General features: G+C 40.1%; 1 protein-coding gene and 1 long non-coding RNA gene across 2 annotated transcripts in view; both read right to left on the bottom strand.

The window, feature by feature from the left end:
- DCBLD2 (discoidin, CUB and LCCL domain containing 2) overlaps positions 1 to 2166 on the bottom strand; it is a 42206-nt gene extending 40040 nt beyond the window's left edge. Inside the window, exon 1 of the mRNA XM_051780989.1 lies at positions 1949 to 2166. Coding sequence (XP_051636949.1) covers positions 1949 to 2060 — 112 coding nt within the window. The 5' untranslated portion in view covers positions 2061 to 2166. The remainder of the gene's footprint in view (positions 1 to 1948) is intronic.
- Positions 2167 to 7660: 5494 nt separating this feature from the next.
- Positions 7661 to 15728, bottom strand: LOC127468156 (uncharacterized). The gene is made up of 3 exons (XR_007903412.1): positions 15426 to 15728; positions 13409 to 13528; positions 7661 to 10332 (listed from the first exon to the last, which is right to left on the bottom strand). It is a non-coding gene; the product is annotated as an uncharacterized LOC127468156 (long non-coding RNA).
- Positions 15729 to 16797: the final 1069 nt, after the last annotated feature.

The following is a 16797-nucleotide window of genomic DNA, read 5'->3' as shown; positions in this document are numbered from 1 at the left end:
GCAGACCCTTCACGAGCAAGACAGCAGTTTCCTTTCTGTATGGGAGTTTTATCCAAATTAGAACTATGTCAGCATTTAATGATACAGGAGATGGGCTCCCCAGCCTTCTCTGGAATAAGATAAATGAAAATATTTTGGCTAGGAAACAATCCCTCACAAGCAGAACTTTTCTAAGAAGCTCCAGCAGTTTCTCATACTGAAGCATTGTATATGACAACACCAGAGACCCCAGCCTCAAAAAAAGCTCTGATTTTTGTTACCAAATCAAATGAAGCTTGTCAATAAAGAGATTCCCCTCCTGCTCAAAAGCAAGACTTCTGTGCAAACTTTAGGCAGTAACTAGAGGGACATTGTAAACTGAAATTCCAGGTAGGAGCTCTTCAGTGGTTTCTCAAAGTACAGAAAGATAAAGTGACATATACTTAAAAGCCTGCTCTCCAGGAAGTGCCACCTCTTGCTGCACGGTCCCACCCCCTTTAAGACACCTCTGACCACTCACTGAGCCAGTTCCACTCAATCATCTGGAGGAAAATTATGACCCTTCCCCACCCCCACAGTTATTTCAGTTTTCTCCTAGAATAACAAAGTCAGCCTGCTGACCAAAAGGTCAGACAAGTGTCACGTCAGCACAAGTATCTGGAGTGTGATGCTCCTACAGCACAAACTAACACCTTGCTGTTGCCTGACTCTTAGCAGCAACCTTCAAAAGACTGAATGTTAAAATTGCACAATTTCCTCTCAAAAGCAAATGGGTCTTCTTCTCCTCTAAAACAAAACAAAATCAGGTTTGCCAAATGCTTATTAGCATTAGCTTCCTATGTGTATAGAAACATACTTAAAATTAAATGCAATTAGCTGGAAATACAAGGAAAAGGTAAGTCCACATGACTAGCTTGCTCTACGGACAAATCTCTGATTTTTCTCAATTAAAAAAAGTTTTAATTAATTAATTAATTATATTTAATTAAAATGTAAAACCAGAAGAGAGCATATATTTCTTGCTCCCTTTGTGTATTTAAATACAGCATTTGTGGCACTTAATCATATTTCCATCTCTGAGATGTACAGAAAGAGAAAGTTATGTGAAAACAGATACCAGTTTCTGAAACGATGCAAGACCAGTGCAAAGAAGCAAGAGGAATTGAAAATCATAAAATTTATCTTCTCAATCCCTGAACTCACAGAGGCTAAAGTCTCATGATGCTGTCAAAACACTCACTTCCCACCACTTTCTCCCAAGCATATGACCCAAGTGACAGTTCCTGTGGCATCCTCTGATCTTCTGCCACGAAGTGACCAAACTGTGCCCCGTAATCTTCAAAGTGCTAAAGCCTGATCATTCATTCCGCCCTGAGGAGAAATCTCGCTGATTTCTCTAAAGAACAACAAAAAGTCCTCCTCTGCCCTGTCATTCTCACCTCTACACGCGCTTCTACACACTCTTGGGCGCGTGTAAGCTCATTTTCACAGCAAGCAGAATCTCCCCTTCATCCGCCTCCTCGCTCACACCAACCACTTCACACGGAGTCTGAAGGAGGACAAACCCCGGCGCCTCGGGCAGCTGCCCCCACACGGGATGTTGTCCGGGAGGGCAAACCCCACGGCGCCCTCCGCCCCCGGCGTGCCCTGCGCCCCCGAACTGCCTCCACAGCCCCGGCTCCCTCCCGAGTCCCCCCGGGCGTACCTCGCCGGGGCGAAGCCCTCCCGCCGCCACCTCCCCCTGGGGAGCATAAAAAGAGTTTGGTTTTTTTTGTTTTTTTTTTTTTTTCCCAAAAACGCGGCTCCTCTCTCGCCCTTTGTTGCCTCGGGAGGGGCAGGTTCGGGGAGTGGGGCCACACGCCGGGGGGGAGACCAGCGGCGGGGGCTGCCCCTCGCAGCAGCAGAGCCCCGGAGGGTTGTCCTGGCGAGCCCCCGGGCAGCGGGGCTCGCCCGCCCGCTCGGCACCCACCTTTCTGCGCCCCGGTGCCTCGCAGCAGCAGCAGGAGGAGGAGGAGGCTGGGGCGGAGCAGCGAGGCCGCCCGGCGGGTCCCCGCGGGGAGCGGCCGCCCCGTGCTCACCATGCCCCGCGGCGTGGGCAGCGCGGCCGGCGCTCCGAGGGCATCGCGGGCTGCGGGGCGGCCGCGCCGGGCCGCGTCTCTGCCCTGCCCTGCCCTGCGCGCCCGCCAGCCCGCGGCCGCCCAACCGCTTCCGGGGGCGCGGCGGGGCCGCCCCGCTTCCTGCCGCCCCCCCGCCGCCCCGCACGGCCGGCCCCGGGCGCCGCGGGAGCCCCGGGGACCGGCGGCGCCTCCGCCCGCGGCCCCGCCGAGCGAGGGGCCCCCGAGCCGCGCCCTGCCGGGCGGCCTGTGCGGGGTTCACGGCCCCAAACTCCCTGGGAGTCAGCCCCTAAATTCCCGCCTCATTCCGCCTCCGTCCTCCTTTACGAGTTGGCTGATAGTACTCCGATTTTTCTCCCAAAGCAGAGATTAAGTGAGGCAAAATTGCTGGGAAAAAAACCAAACAAAACTCCTTGGAAACACGAATATTGCTGTTGTTAAGAGAAGAGGATAATCTGGTGTCACAGATCTCCACACGCAAATGTGAATTCAGCTTGGCTGCAAGGTCCCAAGCCATTGCAGTTTTAGTCCTCTAGCTTTTGAACACATACCATGTGTAATCAGCCCTGCCTTAGCAGGCTGAATTCAACCATGGGGAATAAACACTTAAAAAAAAAAAAGTAACTTTCAAGTCTTACAGTCACAAGAAGGCAAAATAGCAAATTTGCACAGATTTACGATAATAGTACTGAATTAGTACCCCTATGTTGTCAAGCATATTTGGGAGGAAAAAGAGCACCCTAAGCACTGGTAGCATCAGTCACCCTTGTAATACCACCATCATCATGCAACGGAACAGCTTGTTACATGGTTTTCAGTAGTAGATGAAAAGAATGTAATTTTCAGATGCTGATGCAATGTTGCCATGTCCATGCTTCCACAGCTGCAGTCACAGCCGAGATTCCTCTCAGCAGCGAGGTCAGAGGGCAAAGAGGAAGGGTGGGAGCCACACCTACACAGATATCATTTAACATTTCTTTCAGCTTCATGATTCAAACATACTCAGCACTCCACTGACCACAGTCTCTCTCACCACAAAGGAGAAGGGACTTTGGCTCCACAGGTTCCAAAGATCAGCCTCTCAGCTATTACAGGCCCCATGGTCCATCCTTTCTGCTGTGGAAGCGCTGGATACCTTGGTGGTATCCAGGTGCAACAGTTCCACTGTAAAAAGTGTCTTAAGGAAGAAATCATTCCCCACTTCTCTCAAACAGCTCTAAGACACTGATACTGCTTTTCTGGCCAGGGTAGTCTAGCGCAGGCTCCACCAAAATGTCAGAAATACCATTTAAGGATGATTCATGTTTATGCCAATCCACAGAGTTACTTGGAGGACTATTTAGATTAGGTTTTAACATTACTGTTCCTTGTTTAGATGCTGAAAACTGATCTATGTCCAAGTCTATGCTTAGGGCTTAATAAGGGCTTTTTTTTTTTTTTTCCCCACAAAGAGACATGTAGGGCATTATCTCTCCTTCCTCGAGCATATCAACCATACTACTTGTGCCAAATCATGGAAGAATCCAGAATAGATTTTGTTGCTCAGACTAAAGACAGCAAAATTTTGATGAACATTTTTTTACTTGTTTGGCACATACTTGTGCCATAGCTGCCAAGAGGTGGAGTCTCTTATATTTAGGGAATGATAAATGTGAGGATTTTAGAACATTTCATATTTTCCCCCTTTTGAAACCTTTTTAGTGATACAGGAAGAGACCCCTATGAAAGCAAAGTCAATGGAAGGATATCACAGATGAGGCTGGTTTAAGTCAGCTTGTAAGATGTAATAGTCAACAAGACATTGTGCAACACGTAATGGAAGATGAATCAAAAATAATTTATATGTGTCCCCTTGTCTTCCATTCACCAAACACAGAAGTTCATGCCATAGGTCCCGTGAAAGAGTTACATCACTACAATAATATCCTTTCTATACTACAGAGAGCACATTCCTAAGATCACTAATCATTAGTGGTATTTGTTGTGTACTGGGAAAATCACTCCTTGAATAATTTGTGGCTTAGTAGTGTTGTGCATTAACAGGAACATCTGAACATCCTACACATAACTCAATAACAGTCTCTGGAGAACCTGATAGAGGTTTCCTCCTGTGTTATGTTGTGTTGTGAAGGTGTTTTGTTGGCTTGATTTGAGTATTCTAAATGTTTTGATTTGTTCATGTAAAAAAGGAGTATCTGAATCTGTGAGAGGGTTGATTTTTAAATGGGATGTGAAAACTTGTAGAATTCCTAAGAGCAGCCAGAGGCAGAATTTGCTTAATCTATCTTCGAAATTTGTCCCAAAGCCACATTCCTTGACCAGAAATGGTTTTTGTGGAGCCCTCGGTTGCATATTTTGCACAGGGAACACCATCCTGACAACAGCAGTGACGAACTATTAGAGGTTATACACCCTAAAAGCCTTAAAGATTCATAGAATCTACAGAGCCAAAGAATTAGCAATGCAACTGCTCAGAAGAGTTGTCTTAATACATGGTTTTCATTCAACAAAACAATCTGAAGAACTATACAAATCCAGATGGTCACCCTGGCTTCCAGAATCTTCCTTCTTCTCAGAAGATTTCAGCACAAGATGAGTTTAGGTACACCAGCAGCAGAGTACTGCACATTTTGGTCTATGAGAGTTCCCAGGCATCTCCTCAGGGGGAAACAGAACTGTGTAATAAAGATTCCATTTTAGTTTGTGACTTAGAACTGTCCCTGTCATCAAATCAAAACAGATACAGAATTAAAATGCTGTGGGAAGCAAATACAAATATAATAACATATGATACCGATCTCATAAGGCAAGTTGCCAACACATATTAAGACATCAGCACAAATACTGTTTTTCAAGATAATGAGACAGAAGACCAAACCATCTTCTTACTGCTGATAGGAGAATGTTTTGCCAACTAAGCATTTCTGTAATATTTCCTTCCCATTGTGAGTAACTTCTAGAGGTAACTGAAACTATCATCTCCATCTGGTTCTCTCATTTTCCCTTGAGAAGCTTATGAGCAATTGGGCTTCTTTCCCACCACAGCTCTTTAGGTTTTTACATTCTTTCATTACATTTCGAAAGCTGAATTCAGCTGGAGGGCAGGGCTGCTATTCAGAGGGAGCTCCACAAAAGCAATCCCAAGGTCCTGCATCTGCAGGGAAGCAATAGCCCCATGCAACAGTACAGGCTGGGAGCTGTTTGGAAGCAACTCTGCACAATTAAACTTGGATGTCCTAGCAGACAATTCAAATATGAGTCAGCAGTGTGCCCTCGCAGCAAAGGCAGCCAACAGCGTCTTAAACTGTATTAACAAGAGGGCCAGGGAAGTGATCTTTCATGAGACTTCATCTGAGTACTGTGACCAGTTTTGGGCTCCCTCCAGTACAGAACAATATTGACACATGGGACAGAGTCAATCAAAAGGCCTCCAAAACAGCCAGAGGTTGCAGAACACAATGCACATGAAGATGCTGAGACAGCTGGAATATTTTCATCTTGGAGAAGAGAATGCTAAAAGATCTTGTTGCTGCTTACAACTTCCTGACTGCAGGACAGGACTGGAAAATGGAACTAGCCTCTTCTCAGAGGTGCACGATGATGGCACAAGAGCCAACAGACACAAGTTGCAACATGGTAAATTCCATATTCTAGATAAAAGGGGGAAAAAATACCATGAGAATGGTCAAACACAGGGGTTGCTCAAAGCAGTTGTAGAATCTCCATATTTGGAGATGTTCAGGACTCCCCTGGCCATGGCCCTGATCAACTTGATCTGATTAGACCTGTTTGAGGAAGGAGTTGAACTAGATAACCCCTGAAGGTCCTCTCTGACCTCACTTATGACTATAGGATTCTAAGGCAATATGTAATGTATGGAAGAAATTCCCGTAGTTCTAAATAAGCAAAGGTGATGTTCTAAATAAGCAAAAGAGATTTCAGCTTTCCAGTTTCTGTAGTTACTTATCTGTGTTCTCTAAGTGAAATAAGAACTTACTCTGAAAAGGTTGATTCTTCTGAACTCAAAGAAAAGGAATAATGCATTTAAAGGAGACAAATTATTGACTTCCTTCATGGTATTAACACATTAGATCTTTGCTAGCACCTCCATTTTCTTATCCCTTGAATCTTGATACGTAACACGTGGTCTAGATTTTTTCTGTGACAGAATTCAAAGGCCCATCCAGCCAGCTAGTACAAGTGCTGTATGTGCATCTAAGGGACATATGTCTCCTTTTTGATGTCAGCAGACACCTGAAGGTTATTACTAGCACTGTTACCACATATTCACTTGTGAGCAAGTCCAGATCTATATTCAGGTTCACAGTTTCTCTCTGCAATTCACTGAATTATTAGATAATTCTACCTCTTTTTCCAGAAAACAAATTTCACTGCTTATGGTAGAATTCCAGCCAAGAGAATCTATCTGCTAGCAATCTGCTTAATTAGCATATTCTTAGGGTTGTTTAGATTACAGCTACAGTGGTAGTATAGTCAAATTTGGCTGATAAATTAAGAGGTCTTAATGCCAGGCAAACAAGAGCCAAATGCCTCACTATGGCACATTAACTCTGTGCTTTCCAAAATGTCCAGTAGGTTAGGTCTTGCAATTTGCTCAGATGTCATGCTTAGGTATGCAAATAATGTTAAGCATATAATACTCAGAACTAAAGTAACTGCAGAATTTTCTTTAGCCAAAATGTTTTCTAGCAGTAACATGGAGTTTATTATGCATAAATTTCATTTCAGACTGAGGGACCTGAAGAAGGTCATCTGCTCTATTTTAGTTCCTCCTATGTTCTTGTGAAGCTGTGTTGGTTTAAATGCTCTTGGACTCAGTGAACTATCCATCAGATATACAGAACATGCAAACTTCTTCACTATAATACAGGGATGTCTTGATGCCACTCTAAAAGGATCATTTAATATTAAACGAAATCTTTAAGTCCTGTGGGTAGGTAGCTCTTTTACCTGAGAGTAGATAGATCCAGTGTCCTGCCCATGAACCCAGCTCAGTAGGTGTGTTTAAAATATGCCATGGAAAAAATATGCCATCTCTAAATTTGTCCAGGCTTCAGAGTATTTAAAGGGATTACTCACTGAAATACAGCTTTATAATATAACAGCTACAACAACACTCGAACAAACCCCCACCCTTTTCTTATTATTTTTAATTATTAAAAGCATTTGAATTAAACAGAAATTGTTATTGAAAAAGTTATAGTTCTTCCTCCTGCTTCTTGGAAAACATCTTTTAATAAATGGTTCCATAGTATTTTAAATTAAAAATCTAAAGAAAATACATGAAAAATCGTGAGTAATTTAAGCTATCGTTAGTTCTCGAGAATAGAAACATCTCTGGAACTTCAGGAGTTTACATGGTGTTTCAAATGTTATTGTAGTAACTGTTGTTACTACTAACCTACAGCCAAGCTGAATGGTTGGTGTCTGATCTTGCAAACACTTCAGAATCCTGCAGCTTGCTCTGTGGCATGAGCTAAATGTGTAGTACTAAAAGACTGCAGGAGCTGGACCTTAAGATGTATCTTTTGTTGCTCTTGGCTACTCTTTTTCATCTCATTTGGGAATTCTGGTTTTTGTAATAGCTTTCAGTAAAAATCCTTCTACTCCTCCTCTCTTTGTTTTCATTTTTTTCTTTGTTCCAGTTTTAATTGCCTACTATGCTGATTTTCTTTTTTAAGAATAACAACAAAGTCCTAGTTGCAGATGGATTTTAATTCATTATTTTAGAAAGGAAAATGGGTATTGATTGTATATTATTCACATCAATGGGTGTAGTTAGTCTTGTCCTCAGAAACACATTTACAAAACCATCATGATGTATTGACCTAAGATAAATTTTTAATTCACTTCAGATACAAGCCTCATGACTGTAAATAAAGCACATTTATTTGACACTCCAGAGTTATTTGGTTGCTGAGTGGTTTCTGTTTTTAAAAGAGAATAAACATTTAACATTTATTTCTGGGTTATTTTGGTAAGAAAATCTGTTAATTTTACCGTTTAAAGTCATTATCAGGGGGAAATGGTAGCATAAATTCCAAGAGCAATTTTCTTTTACAGTTTGACTGCATCGTATATGTGAAACAATTCATGGATGCTGTGGAAAAAATTAAGCTATTTTTTGCTTATTTAAACAAGGCAAAATAAAGAAGGAAAATATTAGGGAGGATCTCATATACTGTCTTCTGCCTTTGAACAAGTTCATGTTTATTGGATCAATGCCCAGTACTACTAAGATCCTTCAAGTAAAAACTGTTAGAAAAACATTAAAGACGAATTGTATCTTGTAACTGTGGGTTTGGTACACTTAAATAAAGGCAGTATTTCGAAGTATTGAGCAATCTAAATTCCCAGGATGCAGTGAATCCTACGGCTCAGTGAAAGCTGAAGGAGGAGACTATGATTACTTATAGGATTAATTAAGCACATAAACACAGGCAAAATTTTAATCATGGCTTTAGCTTCTGTTGGAATACAGACTTAAGTCTGTATCTATTTTGATGCATCAGGAATCACGAGTCTGCTGCTTCAATTACTTCCATACATTTTATCTCTGTTTTATGGTTAATGTATTGTTCTTAGCCTTCTCTTCAAAATTTTGCATTTTTGTCAGGATTTTAGTTTTCTCTTTTAGCTTTTCTTCTTTTATGCAAAGCCCAAGTTGAAACAACCTTTCATGACATGCACCTCCTCTAAATTCTGTATCTTGCCTATAATGTTCTAGACATCTTCTCTGCCTGCACCCTTATTTGTTCTTGCCTCTGAATTACTTTAGTCACTGTATCAGGTTAAATTATGATTTGATTTACACTGATTTCTGCTTCCAATCTAATTGACCAGTGCTAACTAGAAAAATTTTAGATGAAGCTCTTTTTACATGCTTGTGGAGACCAGATCATATTTATGAAATAAGGAAAATAATTAATAGCACCCTTTATTTTATCCTTACCAAGGTGAAAGAGAGGAATTAAGTGTCACATATTTCAGGCCTCTCTATCCATCTAAAGATAAATACTATGTCCACACATCAATGTCAGAGAACAACTTAGTGTTTAAGTTCTAATGTATTTGTACCTAATGCTGTCTACAGGGGAGCCTCAGATGTAAACAGAACCTTGAGGGGAGATTATGATGTTCCAACCTGGGATTTGTGAAGACAATGTCTGGAAGCTAAGATCCAAAAGGAAGAACTTCAAAATCTTCTGTTTCAGAAATAGATGCAGATGAGATTGGTAATTTCCTTAGCAAATAAATTAATTTATTTCAAGTGTTTATACTTTGTCTGTTCTTAAAACTGTTAATCAGGGTATGAACATGCTGATACCAGCTCTTTCTCCTCCAGATAAAGAAATTGGAGACAAGCCTGAATTTTTTTCCTGATTGAATGTAGTCCCAGCGAAGCAAACTGAGCTGAGTTGAGCTGCAACCACATTAGTGATGAGTAAAACGAATTGTAGTGAAAAGAGAAGAATTGAAATGTAGAAATATATTCTAGAAATACCAGATTAATGATAAAAAGCTGGATATTTTTTGTACAGGTTTAAGTAATGTGCTGCTGATGGACAGCCCTAACTGGTGCTGATGAAATTCAGAGGTAAAACTGAAGGCAAAAATTACTCAACTTCAAGAAAATTGGTGTAGTATTTAATTGACATAGCAGAGAATTATAATTTTAAATGGAAGGAAGCCTGAAAATATTAAAAGCTTTAAAAGAAATATTACACTTGGCTAATACATACATGAAAATGAGAGCATATCATCAAATTTAAAGAAGAAATAGGGCTATTCTATATGAAATTCAAGCTTTATGAAGAGTTTCAAGAATCAAAATACAAACTAAAAAAAAAAAGAGACATAAAAGATGTTACAAAACAGTAAGTTTCTGGCCCTTATGGTTGTTGAAATAATTTAAAAAGATGGCCCAAATCAACCGGAACACAAAAAATAGAAGAAAGACTTGCACTCCCTGACCCCACATCTTTGTAAAACAGCATTTTCAGCCCTAGCAGTTTTTTTGAACTTTGTGACTGGCAATACTCAGTTCCCTAACCCCTTTCCATTTTCAGACATATGAGGCACAAATGACATACACCCCTGTTGAAGTGCAACACCACAGCTTCTCTGCTGACACATGCCCCAGTATTCCTCAGACAAGACTTCATGAGAAAGACGTGAGTTGCTGGATGAATTGCAATCTTAGCAGTGCCAGTCTCTCCTGTGAATGAGATAAGAGTTACACAAATGTTAGTGTAACTGATTTGGAGAGACTCCTGAAGAATTTGGACAGCCACTTGCAGCAGATGGGAAGGAAAAGGTTCACTAAATCATATCTTCTGGGCAAACTTAAAGGGAAAGAATTACCATATTGAACATCAGGAGGTTAGAGCAGTAATTAACTGACAGGGTTACTGAGACAAGGCACAGCAACACAGATGTGCCATTTTCCTGGGAAGTACTGGAATGAGTGTGTATGTCCAATAGTTCTTTTAAATGAGAGAGAGGCATGGCAGCCTAGCCTGCTCTAGCAAAAATAAAAGGTAGGGAATCCTTGTTAAAAAGGTTGAGTAGGAGTGTAGTCTGTACTTTTCAGTTTATTTCTAAAAATTAGGGATAAATCCTGCAGCTGCTTCCTGAGAAGGAAAATAGTTTCTTTCCAGAGAAACTGGAAATATATTTTAAGCAGAATGGATCAGTGAGATGTTGCAGATCAGAAGGGTCTTTTCATTAGGTTTGGTGGCCACTAAGTACACGATTATATCTCATTGTAAGCAGAAATCTTCCTGTTGGGAGTCCAGTCCAAGAGGGTGTCAAAAGTGGCCATGGCTTTGGTGGCAAGTTATATACTGAGGTATGAGGTCCAGTCTCTTAAACAATTTTACAGCAATGGGAGAAAGGAGGTAAACTAAAAGAAGCACTTCTTTCACCAAGACCATGAAAACCTCCTGTAGCCTCTCATGCAAGTTGTCACAATGAGAATCAATCAGTACACTGATGTTTTTATTTTGGCACTTCAGGTACCCCTAGGCAGCACTAGCCCCTTCATTTTTATGCCAGTGTGCAGAGTGTTCTCTTGGATGTATTTTACGTTTCAGTAGTGATTTACATTCACCAAAATGAAGGCCAGATGATCCCCTCTGTTATGCAAATGAATGCATGGGGACAGCAAGGGAGTCAGTAACTTGAAGTGGTAAGACAGGACAGTTGTCATTCTGTTCAGGGGCCTTTTTCTCTCTATTCATTGACCTTTCAGTAGCTTTCTGGCTTGCAAATTCTCATTCAAGGGGAAGGGTGCAGTCAACTGGAAGGCAATTTCGGTTAGAAACCACTTTATGTCACAACTGAGACTCAGCTTACACAGGGAAAGATACACAGGATATTAAAGGTGTTCAATAAGTAAAAGCCTTGTTACTTTTAGAGCATATAAACTCTCAACAGTTTAAAGCAACAGGCTTACAACGTATTGGTTATTAAGACAGAGAAAGACTTATTTTAATAACATGCAAGTAGCTAGGGTATCTATGCTTAGGGAAAGAAATATAAACAATCTACATGTAATTATCGGGAAATATACTTCATACAGACTATACTTATGTTTGTCTTTTTAGAGATGTGAATGAAATATTGAATTAAATATTAATCATGCCCTTCAAAAGCAGACAGTGAACTGTGGACCTCCAGAGCTGAATCCATTCTCTTCAGCTTAAGCTAAATAACCAAGCTCCTAGGAACCTGTGGGACAAGAACAGTTATAAAGGAAGAGGTTTTCCAGACCAGCAGAATTGTGTCAATATAATTGTATCATTCTAACTGAAGTAGCTTACATAAAAATGATAATATAATACTTCTGGTATTTAAATATTACAAATACTAAAAATTATTTTATAAAACCTCTTTTTAAGGCTCAATACTGGGTATTAATAGAGATTCAGTTGGGATCCAGGTCTTAAGCCTTACAGATGGCTATAAGACCTGATAAAATTGTGAATATTCATATTTTGAATCCACTAAAATAGATTAAGTTTTACCTGCATGGGATTCATGTGTATGTTTTCGATTTTCTTTCTTCTTTCTGGCTAGGATGGAGAAGGAATTTGGAGGGGAAAAAAGCAACACCCCACATGGGAATTAACAAATTGATATATTAACAATTGTACATATGTACATATAAAACTAATACATTCGTTAATTAAATAAAATTAATAATTCCATTGGATTTGCAGAAGGTAGAAAGGTAATAATTCTATTTCTCTCAGTGAGAGTAGAATATTCAAAATCTTTGTCCCAGGGCAACAGATAATGTAAGTTTACAGCCTCCATTTTGTAAATTATGTGACAAGAGCCCAAAACTCTGCTTCTGAATACTTCCTGAGCTTTGGGAAATCTGACTCGAAATTTGTGGCAGTCTTATTTCTGAAATTTATATCAATGCACTTGATTCTCTTCTACTAGCTGTAGTCCTACTTCAGTGGGTTAATTTCTGAACTTCCCTTCTCATTCTGTATTGAGCATGAAGTTTGTGGTTTCCATTTCATACCTAAAGAGGGATTTGTGTGCCTGAAACATTCTTTTTTTACATCTCATTGGCTTGATGAAAAGACATTAGGTCTCCCTACAGGCCTTGCTGCATGCCTCCTGAGAGAAAAAATGCAAGCTATAATGAGAGCAACTCACAACTGATTCAACCTGGAAACCCCCACAGAAAAAAATACCCTTACAGTCAGCAGACGTTTCGCCTAGTCTGACATGTCAGGTTTTGGCCCTGTCCTTCTAATAGAAAGCCCCTCCCAGAATAACTGAATCAAAATATCTAAAATTAATCAATATCATATTTATGTATAAAACAGACTAAGGGACGTTATTTGACCTTTTGGTAACTGACCTGCTAACAAAAGCAAGGTCTCACAGGATTTACCTCTTCATGCTCAGCGTGAGGCAACAAGCCAGTATAACATCTGCTCAGTATGCATTGCAAAGCAAATGAACAATGCTGACACCATTAATCAGCTTGTCCAAGAGAATAAAATGTCAAAACCTGATGTAAGAAAGCTTGGCTTTAAAAGCAAACACTTCATGTGGATCTGTATGGGCCTAATGATGGATTAGTTAACCCTGGAAGATGAAGAATGACTCCAGCCTAATGTTTGAGGGGAATTGCATCTAAATCTGACAGTGTACAAAGAAAGACTGTAAAGAAATTAGAGATATGGGAACTACTTTTACAAAAATCAATCGCCTGCCATTGGTGCCTCAAACTTCAGTGTGTGATATTAAACAGAATTAATAAAACACACCTTGAGTCCTACCAGGTTGCAAGCTGTGCATTAAAAGTAAGTTTTTTCATTCACAGAACTGTTAAACTGCAGGTAGCATTTTTTCCTTCCCCTCTGCTGAGCCATGGGCAGGAACAGTACCTCAAAGGGAAAAAATACACAGAATTTATTTCAGTGAAATAGATGCAAAGCAGTGCAGCAGTACTTTAAATCTGGGGTCAAATTACAAGTGAAAACTCAGGAACAGTCAGTAAAGGGTGCTGATACTTCCTTATTTAATGAGGAGTAGAACATCTGTTGGGGAAAGAGAAGGTAGGGAACACAGACACATAGAAGCTACAGCTGGAAAAAATCTCTGCTAGCCAGCTTAAAAATGCAGGACCTATTCTACTGCTTTGTCAAATCCACTTTTGAAACTACAAGGCTTTTCTGCTTCCAAGATTCCCTTTGGAAGATGTCTCTGGACTGTAGTGTATTTCAGTCTCAGAATATTTTTTCCTGATATCTTTTTTTTTAATAACCTGAATTTCTTCCCATAATAACTAGCACACCCTTTTGTAATAAAACAAAAATTCACCTCCCTTGGTAGCTTTCACTGCCTTTCTTTTAGAGTCTGATTGTCTTATATCTTCTCAGAATATCACACCCTAAGCTTCCCCATTGGAAATTATCAGGACAGGGGGCCAACCTTTGCCCAGAGGGCCTTTCTTATTTTTGCTTATATTCTCTTCCCTGAGGTTAAAAAGACTTTTAATACATGGTATGTTCTCTGTGTGTTAGCACTTCTCTGCTACAATCAAGTTACCTTTCAAACTCTTTTTTGATAAGCTTAGCAAATTGCATTCATTCTGTCCTTCCCAGTAGGGCTTTTTTTCCAGCATTCAGATAATCTTTGTGGCTTTCTTTTTACACCACCTTCATTTCTTCCACTATTATAAAGACTCTTTTCTGGGATTTCATCTGTATAATATTTACAGGTAAAATTGATCACTTTAAAGCTACTTCTTTCAGACAGGTAGATGTTGCCTTAAAATACTCAAGGCATTAAGAGGGAAGAAAGGAATCAGCTCCCATTTCACATTTCCACAGAAACTTTTAAGATCCTCAGCTATTCAGGCTGCCCAATTTGTGAGAGCGACCATATGAGTGGTGCAACTGATAAAATCAGGGAATTACTGTACAGGTCTGGTTGAAGAAATGCAGAGGGTCTGTAGTGTAGTGTAACACATCCAGTGTCTCAAAACTGAAAGTATTATGCTTTCTGATACAATTTTAGTAAAAAAAAATAAAGGAAATACAAACCTCCTGCAGGTGACAATCTCATGTTGAAAATGCATTCAGACCCTATGTATAGGGGTGACTAAAGGTGACTATGAAAGTCTAGATGTACTTTGAGTTTGACCCTTCTGAGAATGAGAGCTGGCATGTTCCCTCCTTGGAACTCAAAGTCTGTAAGTGTTTTTGACAGTGTAGGCTTTCAGAGGTTTATTAGTGAGCCAGGTGAAAACTGTGCTGCAGAAGAAGGTACTGCTAAATATAATAGTTTTTCAGCCCAGAATATAGAGGCTTTGCTACACAAAGGGCTACTAACAGCAGCTTGGTGTAGAATATAAAAAATGCATCTAAAAACTTGATAAAATCAGCCACAAAAATTCACCAACTAAACAACCAAATCATTACAAAAGTCATTTGGACAAGGGGCTGAAAAATCCTAAGCAGAAAAACAGGAATGATGGGCATTTGAAAGGTTGGGCTATCACTACAACAATGTGAGCGCTACACAGCAGCTGCAATCAACAAAGGAAGCAGAGCTACTACTTGCTCAAGTACTTTATTGACAAGCAAGACATAGGTCATTAGACATTGAATGTGATCCTTTACCCAGCTGCCATATTGCAGTATGACATTTCAGTTCAGAGCAGAGAACTGGAACTATTTTGCTAGTCCTCTTTACCCAGTATCTTAATTGCATCGTCATCCTTGGCTGCTAAACCTGCTGTCTTTTTCATGGAGATCACCTGGAGGTTTTTTCACTTACCATAAGCTTCAGGACAGGCTCCTCTCTCTTACTTCAGCTCAGTCAGTGGGAAAATCCTTTCTTGGGTCACAAACCACTACCAAACTGAAGATGACTGTCGAAAGGCAGTTGGTTTGCTCTCCACCTGAGCCAGAGTACTGAGTTAGGATGAGTTTAAACCTGGACCAGCATGATAATATAGAGAAATACTCCTTGTCTCATCCAAATCCACTCAGATTGGCTGGTATGGTATCACAGCAGAGAGCACTCAAACAGGTACACACATGCACACAGATGCACTGACAGAGGTCCTCAAAATTCTAATGTATTTAACTGCCATGGTATAATAAGATACAACACTACATTCGACTGAATCTGCAGCAGAAATGTAGTGAATGGCAAATCCAAAAGCAGGGGGGATCTGCTACAAATAAGCAGGGGTGCTGGCCAGGCATCCCTAACCAGGTAGACATTGCTGGAACATGCCTTCTCTTTCTGGCCTTCCCTTGCTATCATTCCTGTAGGATCTGTGCTCTCTGCTTCCCCACTGCACCCTTGTGGCAACTGCAAGGTTGGCCTTGCAGGTACTTTTCTCATCCATTTTGATCTATGCATGTAATTTAGTTCCAGGTTTTAAAAAAAGAAATATTCCTTCTTATTATGTCATCCATGAAACAATTCATTTATTCATAATAACTCTGTGTGTATTTTCTTGACAGTCCAGCAATGTTCTTATCTTTAACATATTTATCAAACATAAGGAAAATCTGGTTCTTTTCCACTCATTATTTAAAAGATTACTCATCCCCTGGGTGAGAATTTTAAAGAAAATCCAGAAAACACAAATTTTTGCTTAACTTTTAGTTTGGTCTTCCAAACTAGAAGTACGATATTTGTCTAAAATTAGATTATTCAGAAGACAGTGGCAACAAATGTATTTTTATACTTGGAGTAATTAGTATGTTTTACATCCACCCTGCAACAGCTGGTTTAGTCTGGCATTATGGTTTTTCCAGAGCTGTTGAGGGATTTCTTTAGCACAACAGGATTTGTGTTGATTACTGCTGCACTTTTTTTAGTGGTTTTTATTCTTGGGTTTTTTTTTCTTATCTTGACTCTGAAAGTTCTAGCCACTTGGGTTATTACAAATTTTGGTATGTTTATACTGTAATTCCACTACAATAATAAAGAAGTCAGACTTTCACAGACTTTCATGCACACACACACAACATAAACACACACATACACAAAAGAACTTGCAACTCATTTGCTGGAATCCTAAATTTGAATAAATATAAATATTTAAATTGTTTAAAGATAGGGTAGGGTGAAAAGGCAATTTTGGTTCTAAAATGCCTCAAAAAAGACCAAGAAAACCTCAAAAGGCTCCAAA

Source organism: Manacus candei, unplaced genomic scaffold, assembly GCF_025592945.1.
Source record: "Manacus candei isolate 608988 ecotype Guabito, Panama unplaced genomic scaffold, ASM2559294v1 h1tg000014l, whole genome shotgun sequence".
NCBI lineage: Eukaryota > Metazoa > Chordata > Aves > Passeriformes > Pipridae > Manacus > Manacus candei.
This window is presented reverse-complemented; position numbering and strand designations above follow the sequence as displayed.